Here is a 19,621-nt window from a genome sequence, read left to right as displayed (position 1 = left end):
AGCCATTTTCAGTCTCAAACATTTGATTCGCTCACCATTGTCTCCTAAGGCCCTGTTAAGGATTCACAACGCATGTATTAAGTCTATCATGTTGTACGGTTGCGAAATCTGGGGAAAGGATTACCTGAACGATAAGTGTCCTATCGAGATAATTCAAAACAGATTTTGTAAAAAATATACTTGGTGTCCAAGGAAGCTCAAGTAACGTAGCATGTAGAGCGGAGCTGGGTATATTTCCAGTCGATCTAGATGTTTCAGTCCGCATAGTCAAATACTGGCTACGACTCAGACAACTAGACATTTCCTCACATCCTCTCCAAGTAGACGCACTTCTGTCACAACAGCATATACCTGTCAATAATCGTAGGAAAAACTGGACTCAACATGTAAAGGAAGTACTTGACAATTGTGGCTACTCATACATTTGGTATACCGACAACGCTAATATAGACATTAGACAGACATGTGCACTGTTAAGAATACGATTAGAAGATATGTATATTCAAACATTCTTTCATAACCTGTTGAAAGATGAAGGAAAACTAAGATTTTACAAAAACGTAAAAACGACATGGAAAATTATCTGTATCATAATGACTTTGACCAACGTGCGGCAATATGTAAGATAAGACTTAGCGCGCACCCATTAGAAATAGAGAAAGGGAGATACAAAAAGCTACCGGTCCAGGACAGAACATGTGAACAGTGTGCAACGAAAGCAGTGGTAAATGAAATACATTTTATATGCGAATGTCCCGAATTTGAAGCCGAAAGAAACAGATTATTCACGAAAGTATCCGAAATCTCCAAAAACTTTTCTAGATTAAGAAATACCCAGAAACTCATATTCCTTTTAAAATCTTCCAACCCACTCATCATTGAAAGTGTGGGACTTTTTATTTTCCACTGCTTTCAGAGAAGAAATCAAACCCCGCATTAGTACCATAGATATAGAAACTTACTATAGAATAGCAATATAGAATGATCTTGTATTAGATGTATACCTTTTGTTTTACCGTACATTTGTATTTCGACACTGTTGTCAACATGCAATTAGCCTACGGGCATGAATTTGCAATAAACTATTATTATATAATATCTAGGCATCTACAGGCACCAGAAGATACCCAGGTTGAAATAGACGACTGCCGCCATCGGGATGAAAATGAAAACCAGGACGAGGACCACGTAGCCGAGCATCAGCCCTCCCCCTAAGGACAGGCATCCTTCCGCGGCACGACTTCCGCAGCTCCAGCCGAAGTTGGGCAGCATCGCTAGCAGGACAGACCACACCCAAACGATAATGATCATTACCTTGTACTTGTCGTTGGTGACGTTGTTGACGTAGGTCATCCCGTGGACGATGAACCAGTAACGCTCAGCCGTCAGGACCAGCAGACTGTAGGCAGAGGAGAGGCCGGAGAGCAAGACCAATTTGAAACGGAGTCGGGTCATGGCGATGGACGGGATAGTTTCGGTGTACACAAAGTCTACGCCGGTCATGACGTCGCTTGCGGCCAGATTAGCCATGAGGATGTATGCGGGCGTGTGGAGATGTTCATGTTTTATGATGGCTGCTAGTGGGAGACTGTTTGCAACGACTGACCAGATGCCGAGGCATAATGTAGCGTACACAGCTCCTACTGGTTTGGAATACGTGTAAGCTGTACCACCTGAATCGCTCTCCAAACATCTTGAAACGTTGGAAGTGATGTTTACTACTAGTCCGGCACTGGTACAGTTTTCAAACGAACTGTTCCGCAGGGTTGAGTCGTTGGTAAAGCCAGTTCTGTCGAAATCGCCATTTGTCAGGCTGAAGCCGGGTTCAGAAGCAGATGTCATCCCAACGTAGCAACTTGTAGCGATTAAAACAAGCAGCGCCACTCCAGTGCAGTATTCTGTATAACCCGTCATGTCGTCGCGTTTACAAGAATAAGACTTGTAAAGAGACTGTATGGAGGGAGAGGTCTCGAAACGAGTGGGAGCAAAACACTACTGGGGTGACGAAAATGTCATCTCTATGGTAGCCAACCTCATTATACGCGGCCTTCCGGGACTACAACGTACAAGTCCTCCTCTTCTTGCAATCAGTTATGCTATACGATTTGACGTCATGGTTCGTGCATACAATAAGGTAACACGTTGAGTGTTTCGTGTGGATTTCCCGCGAAACACCTCAACTTTAATACTGCGTTCACTTCACCTCTAAAAGTTCTCATATGTGTCGTGTTACAATGATTGCATTTAGACGAATGGCGCGTTGTCCTTGATTGTCCACAAATGTAAGATATGGTGAAATGAGCTGTGAAAAAACTAACCAATAAACGACTTAAACATAAATGTTTTTATGACTTTATTCCATATAAAATTTCAGTCAACATACATACATATGCAAGGAGCAATATCAACGGTAAGAATCATTCACGCTTCGACTAAAACACTGTTTACAACAACACTAAGGCAGTATCTACCATGTACAATACTGAATACGAAACAATATTTCTCACATTAAGGAGCTAGTATGCAAAATCATCATCATCTGGTCACGACCCCTCTCCTCCAACCCTCCCTGTCGCTAAAAATAAAGGTAAACGTTCATGAATATTCATGAATTTTATGTTCGTTTATGAACATTCATGAACGTTCATGAATATTTTCACGAATGTACCTTCTGATTTAGTGCTACGCCAGATAGTGTGCCTAACTTATTACGCTTTGGTAATTATGCTCTCAACGGAAGTTGGCGATGAAGTTAGGGAAATGTAAATAAGGCTTGAAGTCTGCTATATTATAGCTTTCTTCTAACCGGAAAATTTTGTGCACTTCTAACGTCATGTGAGAAGGGCTATATCTAGCGCATCCCAGCTCATGTTTTCACGGGAAATAGGCTACTACGCACTTTGCGCGCGGCCCGACGTACGTCTTGCATGCGACCCGACTTACAAAATCATTACGAAAAAACGACACCGCTTACATCAACAATACACCGTCTACTTATTGGGAAATATCTTCGCCATCTCTGTATTCAGTTTCCTTTTCATAGACGGTACCAATCACATGTTAGAACGTTACAAAGCTGTGCGTTGAATCGCCGTCCGCCACCATCGCGGCCCAAAAAAATGGCGGGAAAGCAACGTCGCCAGACGGCAGCGATGTTTACGTTGTTTTCTTTGGTTGGTTTTCTTCTCAAAAAACACTTTAAGACCCAATTTTTTGTGTTTAAGGAAGTTATGTTTTTTATGTGTATGACAGTTGTATATTTGCTTGGCACAGGTCGTATATTTAGGTGCCGGGCCGTCTAGCTACGCAGTGACCCTCTACTCAGCGTTGCCATCATTATTGTCAAAATACTATTCTCGACAAAACAAGAAATGAATATGTACACATATGTTTTGAATGCAAATAACAATTATGTGCATGAACTTGGTTTATTTAATACCTTCCTTATGAGCATAGTCAGTGGACACAAACACGGCGTACTTATGCATAATAAGATCACTAACAAAACCGTCACATGTTAGGGCGCGTCATAAGTTAGGGCAACCCCCGTTAATGATAAAAAAATAAGATTTTTTGCCCTTTGACAATGGTCATAATACCGATGATAGTGCAATATGTTGCAAACTACTGTCAGTTTTATCGCAAAACCGTTTTAGATACCGTAAAAAGGCATTTGCACATGTAAGTAGTGTATAAATCCGTACAAATGCGTTGTACAATTATTGTGTACGCAAGCTGTAATAAGATTGCTCCTCATCCACAACTTACAGGAAGACAAAGTGCAGCCCTCATATCAAACTTGTAATAGGACATAGTCTGTATAATTGCTGTGCCATTATAATCAAATTCGATAACAGGGTCAGATGAAGTAATTAATGCCATGCGTTTTGAGTAGACCATTGTTGAAGACAGAGTGACAAGACGGTTGATTTCTAATACACGGCAATTCAGTCAGACAGGGCAGCAAGCGAAGAGCTAGTCTGTAAGAGAACTTCAGTTGAGGAAAAGTGAGGAGAACCAGCAACATGAAGTCACCGTCAGTCTGCCTCATGACTCAGGAGACTTGGTAGAGTACGGAAACATTGTCTCTGCCGTCTTCATGTGCTATACAAACCCGTATCTGTAATTTTTGGACACAATAGAAGCAATCCTGGGAATACGACGATTTTTCTTTACAAGTCTGACAAATTTCCATCCGACAACTTTAAACACCGCCCTATCGCAAACTTAAGTAAGCTATTGTTGCCCCTAGCTTCCGTTTGTATTATGCTTAAGGCCACAGCAAGTAAATTTCATGGATGATAGCACAGCCCTCATATCAAATTTGTAATAGGATACTGTCTGCATGTTGAAGGCAAAAAGACAAGACGGGTGATTTCTAAGGCACGGCAATTCAGACAGTCAGGACGCAATAGCGGAGAGCTAGTCTGTAAGAGAACTTCAGTTGAGGAAAAGTGAGGAGAACCAGCAACACGTAGTCAGTCTGCCACATGAGACTTCCGTTCCTAGTGGTAATGTACCGAAAACGTTGTCTCTGCTTTCTTGATGTTCTATACAAACCCGGATCTGAATATATAATTTCATAATTTTGATGTTAACATCAGTGTTAGTTAATGTTTTATTGAATACAGGGACAAAGACTTGTTGTGACAACGTGTTTTGTCGCTTCAATTCTTCTTACATTCTTTATGGTATTTGAAAATATGGATGTCTTGTTGGCCTGATGACAGGATCGCACCGACCCGTATCATACTTGAAATATATGTTGCAATTTTTCCCTTCGATGTATCCTGCTTGGAGGATTTAGATAAAAAACATTGTTCTGTTTGCCCCATATATACATATATAGTATTCTGCAACAATCATATCAACTGTATGAGAGTCATAAGCAAAGAGGCCAATACATTCCTCACTTTTAATGATCTTCGTGGAAGATGTCCATATTCTCTCCCTCTCCTCACTCAAGATTGCACCCAGAAGATCCAGGGCTTTATTTCATTTGGGTTGGCATTCAAGCATGAAAGGGTAAGCCAGTTAATACATTTAAAAAAAAAACATGACATACATATGTTCTTTTCTACGCTGCGTCAGGTACTTCCACCTGACTTTTGACACATATACGTGCAGCACTTATGTCTGCGTTGACCTGCATTGGCTATGGTAGTTAGGTGAGGGCCAATAAAAAAGGCGAGAGAGTCATAGGAAAATGTAATTTAATGTGGAGTAGAATGGTCTTTTAGATATTTAGATTGCCTAACATATGCTTCCAGTACCTGACGCAGCGTAGAAAAGTATGACAGAATTTGTACACGATGTAACGGCACATCAAAATTAAAACGATAACCTAAAATATAATTTTGTAGGATCTTTCTGTCAATGGGAATTAAACCTTGTGGTAGTTATGCTTTCTAAAATTAAGTCGTGTTCCATCCATCTATGTAATACTGTATTGATTAACATCTCAACTTGGAAACATGTTGTGAGTTGATCCTCTTCAAGGCGACCACCTGTCCGAAGCTAACACTTTTCCTCGGTCTCCCGGTACCGGTGGTCGCCTTGGGCAGGTTTGGCTGTATATGTTATACTGGGCCCCAAAATTAGCTATCACCAGGTGTCTCAAGATGAAATATGAATAAATAAATTTCCCTTTCTAGCAGTCTCTGAATGCTATCCTGTTGTATAGATTGAATTGTGTAAATAGAGTGAATCAGCAACGAGACCACCTGACTTTTGACACATATAAGTGTAGCACTTATGTCTGCGTTGACCTGCATTGGCTATGGTAGTGAGGTGAGGGCCAATAAAAAAGGCGAGAGGGTCATGGGAAAATTTTATTTAATGTGGAGTAGAATGGTCTTTTAGATATTTAGATTGCCTAACATATGCTTCCAACTACAAAACACCGACTTACGTGTAAGTACTCTGCAAGCAGAGGTTTGGTCCCGGCAGTTTTTGTACGTGTTTTTAGGCGTTTTTGTCGAGCGTTCTACTTTTTCTAGGGACTACGTGTAGGTAGGTAGGCTCCTTTTTAATTTTTTGTCTCTCTTGTTTATAGAGACCAAAAAAAGTAGAAATCTCAACAAAAACGCCTAAAAACACGTAAAAAAACCCTGCCGGAACCCATTCCCTGCTTGGAGGGTACGTGGTAAGCGCGTAAAAGTAATCCTTCCAAACCGTTGAAAAAGTGCTTCGTAATTTTGCAGACTGATGTCCTAGTTTAAGTGTCAAAAATATTTTCTGAGCCTGTTATGAGATAAAATAACCTGCCATATTATATGTGTTTGAAAGCATTAATGATTGTGCTGATTGATTTGATTTCAAATGTATATTTTAGTGAAAGATGGTTGAATCTACATGTAGGATTTGATGTTTGAATGTTTCCCTGTCACAGGTCCCAGAAGTCAACACATGGCCGAACCATTGATAGGCATGAAGAAAGCAGGCCCAACTGAACCACTCCTTTTTTTTACATTTGGTGAAAACGCGTCGCTTGTAGTTTTTTGGCCAGTCGTATGGTCTGCAAGTTATATACATTTTATCACATTATACATATTTCCCCCAAGAACTACTGCTGTTTGTTTGAAGCCTTGTTAGAGATGTTTTCACCGTGAGTTCTTAAAAAAAATAAAGAAATGTTTCAATAATTAAGTTACTGACATTTCAGTCTTAGTGGTGATTGTGTCTTTTCCTGACTGGTAATTATGTTCATAGAAGAGGAACATGTCATTTCACATTTGACTCAATATAGGTCCACTATGAATAAAAAATAGCGTAACCGGCTGGCGGTTACGGGCGGCTGACTAGAAGCGCCATTAAAGTCATACTATACTTTCAGTATATTCAGATTTTTTTTCTTACAAATTATGTTAAAAAGTAGATTCAATCAAAATCGATGATCTAACAATACATTTTCACAAATGGTTGACTATGGGCAAGAAGCAAAAATACATGTTGCCTTTGATTTTGCAGCAACTGGTACAATTTGAAAATTTAGATTTTCTTCTCTTGAATTGCCAATCGACTACATTAGTCCATTGGACTGTCTGTAATTAGACCTTTGTAATTTGTGTACAACTTTCTACATTGTGCCATTAACACTTGCGGACCATTGATGCAAATATTAATGCAAATTTTGTGTCCAAACGCTTTTCTGCAAACACTGTTCATTGTTTTTTTTCTGATCCACAAGCAGCATTATTATATAATAAATCAAAATGCACCCATGGGAAAATAAAGAAAATTATGTTTTTGTACAGTTACACAAACAAAAACAATATCGACGTTCATTTTTTCTTAACTTTCTCATGGTGCTTTTTGGTTTGTCTGATGCACAATCAGTATCATATCATCAATCAATATCGTTTTCTTCTCTTGAGTTGTAAAAAGATTGAAATAGTCAATGTCTGATTTTTGACCATTGATGCAAATATCAACTTTAACTAGAGTTCCACGAACACATTATCTTCGCCAAATAATCAAGGCTTATTATGGAGAGTGATTGATATTTACGTGTTTATCACCCCCTGCAAATTCGATCATGCACCATACCATTTGGAAGTTATGATGGGGCGAATGAGTCCAGTCTTGATGGGGTTAACATCATTTGGTGTTACAAATGCATATGTTATAACTGGTCATGAAAAAATATGAGTATGTTGATATTATATGGGCCACAAAGGTTCGATATTGCAGTGTTGTAAGTTGAAAGTGATGATGAAATGGTAGTCAATATATATGAATAGAACAAATCTTTATTCCATATCATACACATTTTGAAAGACATAGTACATGACTTTTCCGCACCTAACAGTGGTGCAGTTTTGGTACAGTGTACTCTCCAAGAAGTGGGTCTGGCTGGTTTTTGACGTGTTTTTATGTGTTTTTGTCAGGCTTTCTATTTTGTCCCCTTTTCATTATGTCGCCAATCGTGGTGAACAAAAATGCCTGAACTGAACGCGTTAAAAACCAGCAGGACCCACACCTCTGCTTGGAGGATACTAGTAGTTTATTCATTTGACCTACATGTACGTTTATGCAAGGCCATCTGGTTACATGACCTGACAGTCCCATGTCCGATTATGAAATGCAGTGGGTTAACAAACTTTCCTTTCTAATTATGCAAATTAGCTCTTGATTTGCATAATTAGTCATTGATTATGTAAAGCACCATCTGAGCTCTGTAAATACCAAATATCACGACGATCTGTCGACCCCTTCTCAAGTTATTCATGTCCGAATGTCAAAACAAAAACACCCACTGTAGTTCTTAACAAGCCGCTAGGGGGCCCAAATTAACAGAACTTACTTTCTGTGGCATGAACTATCTACCGAACAAAAATCATAACCATAGCACTTTCAGAAAATATGCCTCCAAGTTTTGAAGCTCTGTTGCAGTACCTAAGGTGCCCGCTAGAAGGCCCATTATCGAACTTGACCTTCCTTTCTGTAAACCCTACCCATCCACCAGATAATATACAGATCCATCAACAGCTTCTTGAGTTATGGTGGCGACATACAAATACACATCCACACAAAGCCCGCTGCAGTACCGACGGAAAATACAAGGGGAACCATTTTTGAACTTGACCTCCGTTTTTACAACATCTACACACCTGCAAAAAATCATGAAGGTCCATCAACGTTTCCGTCACTTTTGTTGCCTACATACAAACACAAAAAATGCAAAGTCCGCTGCGGTACTGTTGAAAAACACAAGGTGAACCATTTTCGAACTTGACACTACACACCTACCGAAAGTCATAAAGATTCATCGAAGCTTTCTTGAGTTATGCTCCTGACATACATTTAGACCCACCCAACAGATTTTTCAACCGAAAACATAATCTTCTCCGAAGATAATTATTGTGCCCAAACTAATATTTGCATCAATGGTCCAGCAGAGATTATAACACAATTCATAAATTTTTGCACAAATTGCAAAAATCAAACATTGACTATTTCAAGCTTTTGAGAATTCAAGAGAAGAAAATATAATGGTCAAATTAGAACACAAGGTAAAAGAAAAGCGAATGAGACTTTTGAACAATATACAGGTATTTTATTGTAGCTTTCTTTTTTATGTACATATATTACAGTTTCCTCTAGAAAATATTTAGAAAGTTGAAATCAAATTCAAAATATTATTTAAGTATCACATCTCTTAAACAAATAACAATAACTTGAATATAATTCTAAATTATGACAATAACAACCCTCGCGGTAACTTGGAATGGACTCTAGTACAAATGGAACAAAGTCTTTATTTACATACATTACAGTTTCCCCTCAGTTGATACTATCTAGGACAGATGGTACAAAGTTTTTATTTACATACATTACAGTTTCCCATCAGCTGATTATATCTAGTACAAATGGTACAAAGTTTTTATTTACATACATTACAGTTTCCCCTCAGCTGATTATATCTAGTACAAATGGTACAAAGTTTTTATTTACATACATTACAGTTTCCCCTCAGTTGATTCTATCTAGTACACATGGTACAAAGTCTTTATTCAAATACATTACAGTTTCATCTCAGTTGATTCTATCTAGTACAGATGGTACAAAGTTTTTATTTACATACATTACAGTTTCCCATCAGTTGATTCTATCTAGTACAAATAGTACAATTTTTTATTTACATACATTACAGTTTCCCCTCAGTTGATTCTATCTAGTACACATGGTACAAAGTCTTTATTTAAATACATGACTTCCGAAGCTCACCCATGTCCAGTATCAGGGTGAAATGCACGAAGTTGTCCTAAGTTAAGTAAGATGTCCGAAGTTGTCCAAAGTTGTCCGAAGTTATGACGTCATCCTAACTTTGGACAGTCAGCCGGGTGGTGTACGAAGTTGTCCGAAGTTATGACGTCACCCTAACCATGACGTCATCCTAACTTTGTATAAGAAGACGGGAGGTTATAGCCTTGTTGTGCTTGGGTCGCTCCCCAAAGCCTTTTATGATGATGCTCGAGGACAACTTAATGTGTTGTGAGTACAGCTCTTTGATACAAGTGTAAAACTACATTTGAGAATAATGTATCAGAATTAGTGAAATGATCACATATTTTGACCAATGCAAAATTCTTTCATACGTTTTAATTTGGCTGGTTGTAATGTTAACATGTTTTAGAACATGTATTCTATAACAGGTGTTTGAAATGTCACAAGAACTGACATTTACTTTGTATAGCAAGGATTGTGGACATTATTGTTTGAACTGTTACAGGAATAACTTTGCTACATGTTTCTATTTGTGCTTATCTGTTTTTGATCTTTCTGGAAATTTACAATTGGCGTCCTTTGTTTTTTTCAGCCTTTTCCAGTAAGGGGAAAGGACAGATCCTGCGAGTCAGCGCAGGGCTTTGGCTTTTGTTTCACGCCGTTGACAAGCCGGACAAGGTTTCCAACTCTTTAGACAGCGGGCTTAGTCTTCCTATGGTAATCCCAGAGCGAGTCGTCTCCGCTGCTGTGGCCGTTGTGACTTATAGCATACATCATACCGGCCTTATGCACGGCCGAAGACATAATGAGGATGCCGGGACGGTCGACAACTCCACAACTGACGTGCCAAGAAAGCCCGCTTCTACAACTGACGTGCCACACCTTGAGTCAGTTTTAACGTCTCGGCGAACCACAAACTTCGGGAGTCAGACGCTGTCGGGGAGCATCTTATTGGTTCCAGGACGAGTCCTGTCAGTAAAAAATCTTCTAACGAAACGCTTTTTCAAGACCTAAGGGAAGAGGGAAGTTGCAGACACCATGCTTGCAATGCAAGATCAACATCTGGGAGAGGTGAAGACCCTATCGCACCGCGGAGGACAGGTGAGGTGTTAAACAGTATCCTTTTAACTTAATTATTTGTAATTGTGCGCTTCCGAACTATGTTAATAATACGAACGTAAAAACCAAACTGTTTTGGTACTGAAGGTTAATTAGGTCAAAAGAACATGCTATTATTCTATACCTTAGTCATGGAATCATTGTCTACATTCATTTTACATCATTTGTATTTAATCACTTATTTCACGAAATCACATTCTTAATCTATCTGCACTTCTACATTTAATGAATATAAAATTTTATAGAAGCTTTTTGTCTATGAGGCTGATTGTAAGTAAATGTTGCGGTTAAATGTAACACATATGAACAATAGTATTCGACTATTATTATGTACTCAAAAATAATAATTCTTTTTTAAATTCATCTTTGTTCAGAGAGTCTACTTCGTAAAACATGACATACTAGGACTTCCTGACGCGGACAAAACGGCAGCGATAGTGGCCTTGGCTCAGCATGGTGTCAACATCAAGGAGTATGCTGATACTCTCGTCGATAGGTAAGCGGAAAATTGAATTTTTTAATGTATACAGAATTGCGATGATATTGATCATATTTGCGTCGATATCTGTTTCCATAAGGATTATTTATTATACGCTATTCTTAAAGATAAGTAGTTAACATGACCAGGTACTTTATGTTGTTTTCCTGATATTATTATTTGCTATTGCTTTGTTTCGTTTAGTGTAAGTGTTGTGTTCGAAAAGAGAGCATTGATGAGATGATGAAGTGTGTCTTGTAAATGAATCGTGAAACGATAAATAGCGACGGCAACAATTAACGTTGGCATTAGTGAGTGACAATTTCTTTTTAATTAAAACACAGCGAAGCAGAGGTAGACATGAATAAGTCCATTGAGGCAAACGAAGTGATCGCGGGAGAGAAAAGATGTACGGATGGCATCATCAACAAGAAGACCATAAGCACCCACAGCAAAGGACACTGGAACCCAGCACTAGAAGAACAAATGAAGACCACGAAAACAGCCCTAAGAAAATTCCACAGACGAAGAGATACCCACAACCTGAACAAGTATCTAAAAGAGAAGGAAACCCTCACACACATGGAAGAAGAGGCTCAAAGCTAACACTGGGACGAGCAACTAAAAAGTATGGATCCAAAGCAACCCCAGGCCTTCTGGAAAACTATCAAGTCTCACCTCAACAAGAACACTAAAACAGCTGTACAACCCTTGAAACTACCCAATGGAGAAGTGGCAGTCACTGACCAAGAGATTGCACAAGTGGCCACTGAAACCTACGCGCCCTGCGAGGTTGACATGGACGGAAATCTTACAAAATGGAAACACAACGTCACCAACGCAGTACAGGCCATCATCCAACACGAATCGCAATCTACCAACGACGAAGAAGACCAAGAAGACCCCCTGAATGCAGACCTTGAACTAGAAGAAGTCCAAGCTGCCATTAACAGAATGAACACTAACCCTGCACCCAGCCCCATAGAAGGAATACACCCAATCATGATCAAGAAAGGCGGACCTGCATTAGTTCAAGCGCTACTTCACATGCTGCAAACCATATGGAAGCACGGGCAACTACCCAAACAAATGAAGCAGGACACAAAGGTACTCATACGGAAGCCAGGCAAAGACAGCTACAACCAAATCAAGTCCTACCGTCCCATTACACTATCCAGTGTAATCGGCAAAATAATGGAAAGAATGATCAACAGCAGACTCACATGGTGGGCAGAAGTCAACAACCACTTAGCTCCGACCCAAGAAGCCTACCGAAGGAACAGGTGCGCATCACATGGAGTACTGAGGCTCACTCAAAACATCACGGAGGGATGGAAACAAAACAAAACCACCGTGGCTGTCTTTGCAGACTATGAATCATGCTTTGACAGGGTCTGACAAGAAGGTCTACTCTACAAAGTCATCACTAAGGGTGTCAAAGGAAGGATGCTGTGCTACCTCAACACCTTCCTCCGGGACAGAGAGACATCTTTCAGAGTAAATTCCATCACCACCCAACCACAACAAAGCAAAGTCGGCATCCCACAATGCGCCGCTTCAACGATGCTGTCTCCACTATGCGATGCCGACGATGCCGACGACTTTGCTCCGACAACCAATAAAAGGCGATCAATTTAAACAGTCTTTTTATGTAAAAGGGGTGTGACCTTGCAGGCAGAAACTGCCATACTTCTGTACTAAATGGTGGAAGTACTTCAATTAACTGTTAAATTACAAGGAATAAAATAACAACTACTACTTCTTATGATACAAAGTAGTGAAAGAAGACTGCAATACATGTAGTTTATAAATAGATATGGGAGATGTTTTCAGGTACTTGTATTTAGAAGTGACGTAAAAATGGAAATATAATAGTAAGAGTGAACTTAAATTATTTTGTGTGCATTGTTTAAGTGAACTTTAGGAGGAGAAATAAAAGACTAAAAGACTTACATAAAACTAACTAAACTAAAATAAATGAATTTTTTACAATGCATGAACATTGTTTTGTGATGATTTATGTGTATCTATATTTTATTTGTTTATATGCGTGAGTGGTGTGTATCATATTTACATATATATATAAGTTTTACTATGTATAAAGTAACTTTGGACAACTTCGTACACATGCCGCCCTACCCTGCCTACTGTACGCAGTTTGCAGACGTCACGTTACTTTGCACAACTTCGGACAACTTCGTACACATGCCACCCTACCCTGCCTACTGTACGAAGTTAGATGACGTCACGTAACTTCGGACAACTTCGTACATTTTCCACCCTACCCTGCCTACTGTACGAAGTTAGATGACGTCACGTAACTTTGCACAACTTCGGACAACTTCGTACACTTGCCACCCTACCCTGCCTACTGTACGAAGTTAGATGACGTCACGTAACTTTGCACAACTTCGTACACATGCCGCCCTACCCTGCCTACTGTACGAAGTTAGATGACGTCACGTAACTTTGCACAACTTCGGACAACTTCGTACACTTGACACCCTACCCTGCCCTACTGTACGAAGTTAGATTACGTCATCCAATAAACGATTTGACGTCATCTTTGACTCCCGATATAGCCTCAAAGCCAGTAGGAAACGGCTTTAACTTCGTACAACTTCGTACACCCTAACTTCGTGCACTTCACCCTGATACTGGACATAGCTCCCGAAGCTGGTGTGTTACGCCTAATGGCGGTTATACCGGCTATATAGATACAGATACAGAATAGTCAAGACACAGTCAGAGCGGCTACCATAAGGTATGTCATGCTTGTGCTGCTTCAAGAATTTAAGCAGGATATGGAAACAAGTCATGAATTGGTGAACCTAATCAACACACTTGCTGACATGAAAAAGCTATGCTACGCTGCTGCAGAGGATCGATCTATCATAAGTGTCTTCCGACTTACCAATTTGAGTTTCTTCACCATCTTATGATCACGTGCCAGCCTTAGCCAGCCTTGGGAACCATCCGCAATGCCTTGCAGAAAACTGCGGGGGCAATATATGCATTCTTTAAGGGACCACATGCCAATCAACTACAGGGTAGTTTTGTTTGCCGAAGCGCATTGCAAAGTCTTCAGCAAGTTATTCAAAAGCAGGACACATCATCACCAACATTTTAGTGCGGAGGGTTAAACCGTTGGAGGTAGTGGCGTCATACATTGTTAACTGAGGGGACCACCCTAAAGATTAGTAAATAAAATAAATAAACAATCGTATAAATAGTAATACATTGTATTATGTAATTCCATTGGTATATCCCTATGACTGTGATACCCAAAACAGCATTGTACTTAACTTGTACTTGATCTACAAGAAGTCATCAGGGAACTTTTACAATACAATGTGAAACTCAGAGTGTCAGTACAAAAAAAAAACAAATTTTGTATGAAGAAAATGTTGAAGGAAATCCAGGGGGATTGGCAGAAGTCTGACCATAGACATCTCATTAACTGGATTATTGCTGAAGGCAGCACTGTGTGACAACTTACAAGCAATTGACAAGCTTGGGCAATTAACAACTGCATTGTCTGGTGAGTGCTTCTGCACCCCACTTTTATATGAAATGTTAAACTGTCAGCAATACACATATTTTCAAGTAGTTCTATAATGGAATCGATTTTCAAATCTGCTAATAGTTGAACATGGTTCAATGCGGAAAGGAGTATTTTTGTCAAGTTACCCTTGCATTGACTTCTATTGACACATACTTTCCTCACGGAATGAAGGGGTGAACATGCTGAAATCTATATCATTGATCTTATAGTAACATCTGTTTGTTCTACATCAGCATTGAGTGCTATCCACCTCACTTCCCAAATATAACAATTTTGAAGTGAAAATCTATATGTTTTTATGATTATATCCTGTTTGCCACATATTTTACAGCATTTTTTGTCCTCAACAGGAGTATCCCATCTGTGGTCTACAGGTCACCAAGTGACCATGAATGATCAACAAAACTGGAGGAAGCTACAGCCTCTGCAAGTGTCCACAGAAGAACAGCCAATCTTCATCAAACAGAGGACAGAGCAGTGGCAGGCTCTCAGAGATGAAGCAGATGTAAGAGGTATGTCTCTTGCTTGTTCAGTATGTCAGACTTCATCATTACTAGCCTTTACCACGTAATCCACACCATGTAATATGAAATTTTACCAATGTTATCATATTGCACACTCCATATGATATTACATTTGATACCATGAAACGTATGATGCTTTTAAATTCAAGTATATATGTCTTATAATTGTGCTGCAGAACTACCTGCTCATGATAATGAAGTGATTCCTTTTCTGTTACAGCGAGTGTGATACAGCGAGCGATAGGCATGGATACGTTAAAAGCGGCGGCAGCCTATTACGATCACAAAAAGAAAGGGATGGAGCTGTCGCCGCTTAGAGATGGAGTAAAACATCATTGTCTAACTTAGAACTGAGGGAGGTAGGATGTCTTAAGTTCAGGACAGAGGAGGTAGGCTCTGGAACTCGAATTGGCGCAATTCGAGACACGACTTCCCCCACGTAGAGGCGCAATTCACGGCGCTAGCTAGATGTCAAGAGTGTCCCTATTTGGCACAGCAAACTACATCAATACCATGCGGAACACTACAGTTACCAAAATAGACGACATTGACAACATCAACACATCAGCCAAAACCTAGGCTGACCCTGTTGTAGTGTTCGGGTTACGGAAACAGTCTGTGACCGATGCAGATATATTGCTGTCATACAACATGGCTAGTTTTCTCCAGCACAGAGAACATCTCAGGGAAGCGAGCTAACGTTGGGTAACATAAATTCGGGATTTTTCCGATAATGGTTGACTGAAATCAATCTAGCAGAACAATAAACCATCCTTTTTTCTATAATTCTGTCAATATCATGTACTATCTTTGCACTAATCATATATATGGTAGATTTTGTCTCTAGTCGTGCTGACACCATAAAATTTCAACTTGAAACTACCGTCCGCCGCACGCACAATGACGGTGCTGTCGGACAGGGGGGCACATTAATTCGGGAGAGAAGATTCGTCTTGAATATCTTACCGCTAATCACATTTTATACAGCAGCTATTCGTTCCATCCTTGGCTTGAGGAGAGTGCTGTGGATATAGATGTGTCCAAGTAAAAAAAAATACACGAAAAAAACGGCGGTACCGCACACATCAGGCCAGTTCGGGAACAACCCGTGTGTTGAGTCGGTAGAACTTCACTCAAAGTCGGCCCATCGTCATCATCGGGCAACGTGTAACGTTACATCATTCATGGAAAGTTAGCTGGATGCCGTAGCAATGGTAATACTACTATGTCCATGTGTTCCTTGTCGTGTTAGGAGCAAACTTTGAGGAAAATATCTTCCTCAGTCCACTATCACACGCAGCATTTAGACAAAAAAGTGTTCCTCACAAACCTTTGTCGTCTGCTTGACAACAGGATTCTGGTTAACAATATGGCGGCGGGAAATTACACGTGCCGTAGGTTGTAGCAACAGAGAGGAGTTTTGATGATTGATCACACTTAGAATCCAGTTGCAGGTTAGCAAAAGAGATTGTATTAAGTTGTCTTGTAAATAATTGTGTTTAGCAGGAGGCGGATGTGACATTTTTCTTATAAACCAGCCGACAACCCTGTTGTGTAAGTCTCCCACGAAGCCCTCAGACTGTTCCAATAAGGGACGGAGAGTTTTTGACCTCGTCGCCTTATAATGCATGCTTATCGAAGCTTTTCAGACAGTGTTCTGAATACGTTAGTCTGTCAGGTTTGCATTTCTAGCGGCATTACTTATGTTGCATCTAGCACATATCCCTAAATACCCCGTTTTCGAAAAATCGCGAATTTAAGTACCCCGCGAATTTATGTTACCCAACGTTACATTGAAGTTGTTGCTGGTTGGCATGAAGCAGCCGATGATGGACATGATCCTAGATGAACTAATGCCATATCACAATTCTATATGTATAATTTGTGACAATTGTTTTCTATCTTTACTAAACAGAATAATGTTCCACGGGACGATGTATCATTCACAGGCATATACATGGGTTTACAGTCATGACTCCTACACTGTGTTGTTTGGTAGAGACAGGCACGTTGCTGAAATTCTCTGCTTTGTTCAACATGTCTCTAGACCCTGCTAATTTGGTGACCCAAATCAGTACAAACTAAAGGCCCACTACTTTACCATGTTACAGGCCATTCCACCATGACATCACTCTTTATTCTGCGCCACACATCAATAAACATGAAACCTCTAAGAGTCCCTTTGTATATATTTTCCCAGACAAAAGATACAAGCAAGCCAGGATGACAATGATGCATATTTGTATCGGCCTTCTTATGTGAAGTAAGCATTTTAAGTCTTACTGTTTCCTATTTACATGACAGTGTAATCCATAACCTTTGTATTGCAGACTCAAGGTATATATTACATTGTCTGACTGTACATGTTTAGTCCTAAAATACAAGACAAACTTAGTCCGTACTCTAGTGAGGGCCTGGCTAGTGAAATGTATAACATTTAAGTGTCTCTATTATTCTTCTGATCCAGGCTAGATAATAACGTAAGGACATTGGAGGCACAACACAAGGTCAAAGAAAGATGGTCATCCTCCAGCAAGGAATTTGCGACAGTGATGAAGGAGGTCGATGAGGCTGTTTTATATGTTCTTAGAATAAACTATTTTTGGAGACTGCAAAGTGCAAACTTATCTGTTGGAGCATTTAATCACAATATTAAGCAACTGCAGCACCCATCAAAGTCACGGCAGGAGACAATTCTGAGCAAGATGCACGTTGAGAAGCTGAAGAAAAGCTTCCTGGCGGCTGGAAGCCTCGCCTTCCAGTCAGCAGGGTCGTTGGCTATGGATATTTTCCACAAAGGCAGTCTCAGTCGTTTTCATTACATCTTGTTCGGTGGCTTTAGACAGAAAGAAAACTCCCATACGAGCTGTCTTCGATCACATGAAAAACGTACAATATATTTCGAAATGCCATATTGCTACAAATTAACTTGTCAACCCAAGGCACATATACCACTACATAATGTATACTTTAAAATGTAGCTCACAAGCTTTAATCTATTCTAAACTGTACAGGGAAACAAGCATGTCATGACTTTGCGGCACTTGTTATATTTTTTAGGCCCTTGAGAACCTGGTGATGCCAGCATTTGAAGGGGGGCTGATGGCAAATTGTACCAGGGAGACCAATTTTGTAACCTCACCGATAGTAACAATGAACAAAGAGCCTCTGGACGAGGTAAAGGACTGCTGAAAGATGTAAGCAACAGGACAACCACTGTGGTGGACTCCCAGCAGGAACGTTCCAGTGAAGTCCGCACCTTCGACACGCGGCTTCAAACCAAAGCCAACAGCCTCAGCATGTATATTCACAGTAAGAAGCTGATACCAAACAGGAACCCGCCACAGGAGTTTACATGGGAGCTCATCGGGATGGAGTATCTCTATGGGCAAAGTGGGGATACATTTACATTCACGGATGAGGAGCTGGAGACACAAATTGACGAGAGCTTCCTGGAGGAAGATCTTACTTTAACTTATAAAAGATAAGTTTCCTAGTTTTCGTTATTTGGATAGCTTAGAAAAATTTGTATTCCTTATGAAACTAGACAAGCCATATCTCATGAACCCTGTATGCTTTTTCACTTACAATTGCCTTAAGAAGCGAAAAGAAATTGAACATGTACATAGCGGTATTAATTAGTATCTAGATGTAGTTAGATATCAAATTTCTGTTAACACTGTAACTATTCTTCTGCTTGTCACCACGACCTGTACTTAGCTCATCAGGCCATAAACGTGCAATAAAGGTCTTTCATTCATTATTCCTATGGGAAGGAGGGTATACCACACCATACTTTCATGTGCCATTGCTGCCCTAAGAGATTACATATAAGAATTTGGAAAGCGTAATGATCCTACGTTGCTGGTGTCACTACAACCGGAGCACCACCAGAGACTTGGACAACTTGAGGAACCTCCAGTGATAAAACGGGTTTGTTTCTTAATCAATTTGTTTTCCATGTTATTATTTTGCATAGTAACATCCTTAATTGAAGAAGTTTACATACTAGAAATGTACAAGAGCAGTAAGTAGTGGAAAAGCCAAGTAAAAGGTGCATTTACTTGATCATTGCAGTGACATTAATAAGTATTTAAGAAAAATTCTCTATCTTCTTTGTGGGTTTTATTTCACAGAAATCATAAACTTCAAACAACAGAGCTCGTAACATCCAAGCGGTTAAGGTTTGCCTTCAACCAAAGGTAT

The 19,621-nt window shown here is 39.9% G+C and overlaps 1 protein-coding gene and 1 long non-coding RNA gene across 2 annotated transcripts; one reads left to right on the top strand and one right to left on the bottom strand.

Annotated features, from left to right (window-relative positions):
* Window positions 1-1,107: 1,107 nt before the first annotated feature.
* Window positions 1,108-1,914, bottom strand: LOC136443019 (lysophosphatidic acid receptor 3-like). The gene has a single exon (XM_066440068.1). The coding sequence runs from the start codon at window positions 1,912-1,914 to the stop codon at window positions 1,108-1,110; it is 807 nt and encodes a 268-aa protein (XP_066296165.1).
* Window positions 1,915-10,375: 8,461 nt separating this feature from the next.
* On the top strand, window positions 10,376-11,733 carry LOC136443628 (uncharacterized). Its single transcript, XR_010757179.1, has 3 exons — window positions 10,376-10,830; window positions 11,223-11,344; window positions 11,671-11,733. It is a non-coding gene; the product is annotated as an uncharacterized lncRNA (long non-coding RNA).
* Window positions 11,734-19,621: the final 7,888 nt, after the last annotated feature.

The sequence above is a fragment of the Branchiostoma lanceolatum genome, chromosome 10 (genome assembly GCF_035083965.1).
Source record: "Branchiostoma lanceolatum isolate klBraLanc5 chromosome 10, klBraLanc5.hap2, whole genome shotgun sequence".
Taxonomy (NCBI): Eukaryota; Metazoa; Chordata; class Leptocardii; order Amphioxiformes; family Branchiostomatidae; genus Branchiostoma; species Branchiostoma lanceolatum.
The sequence above is the reverse complement of the archived record's forward strand: the minus strand, read 5'-3'. Positions and strand labels throughout refer to the sequence as shown.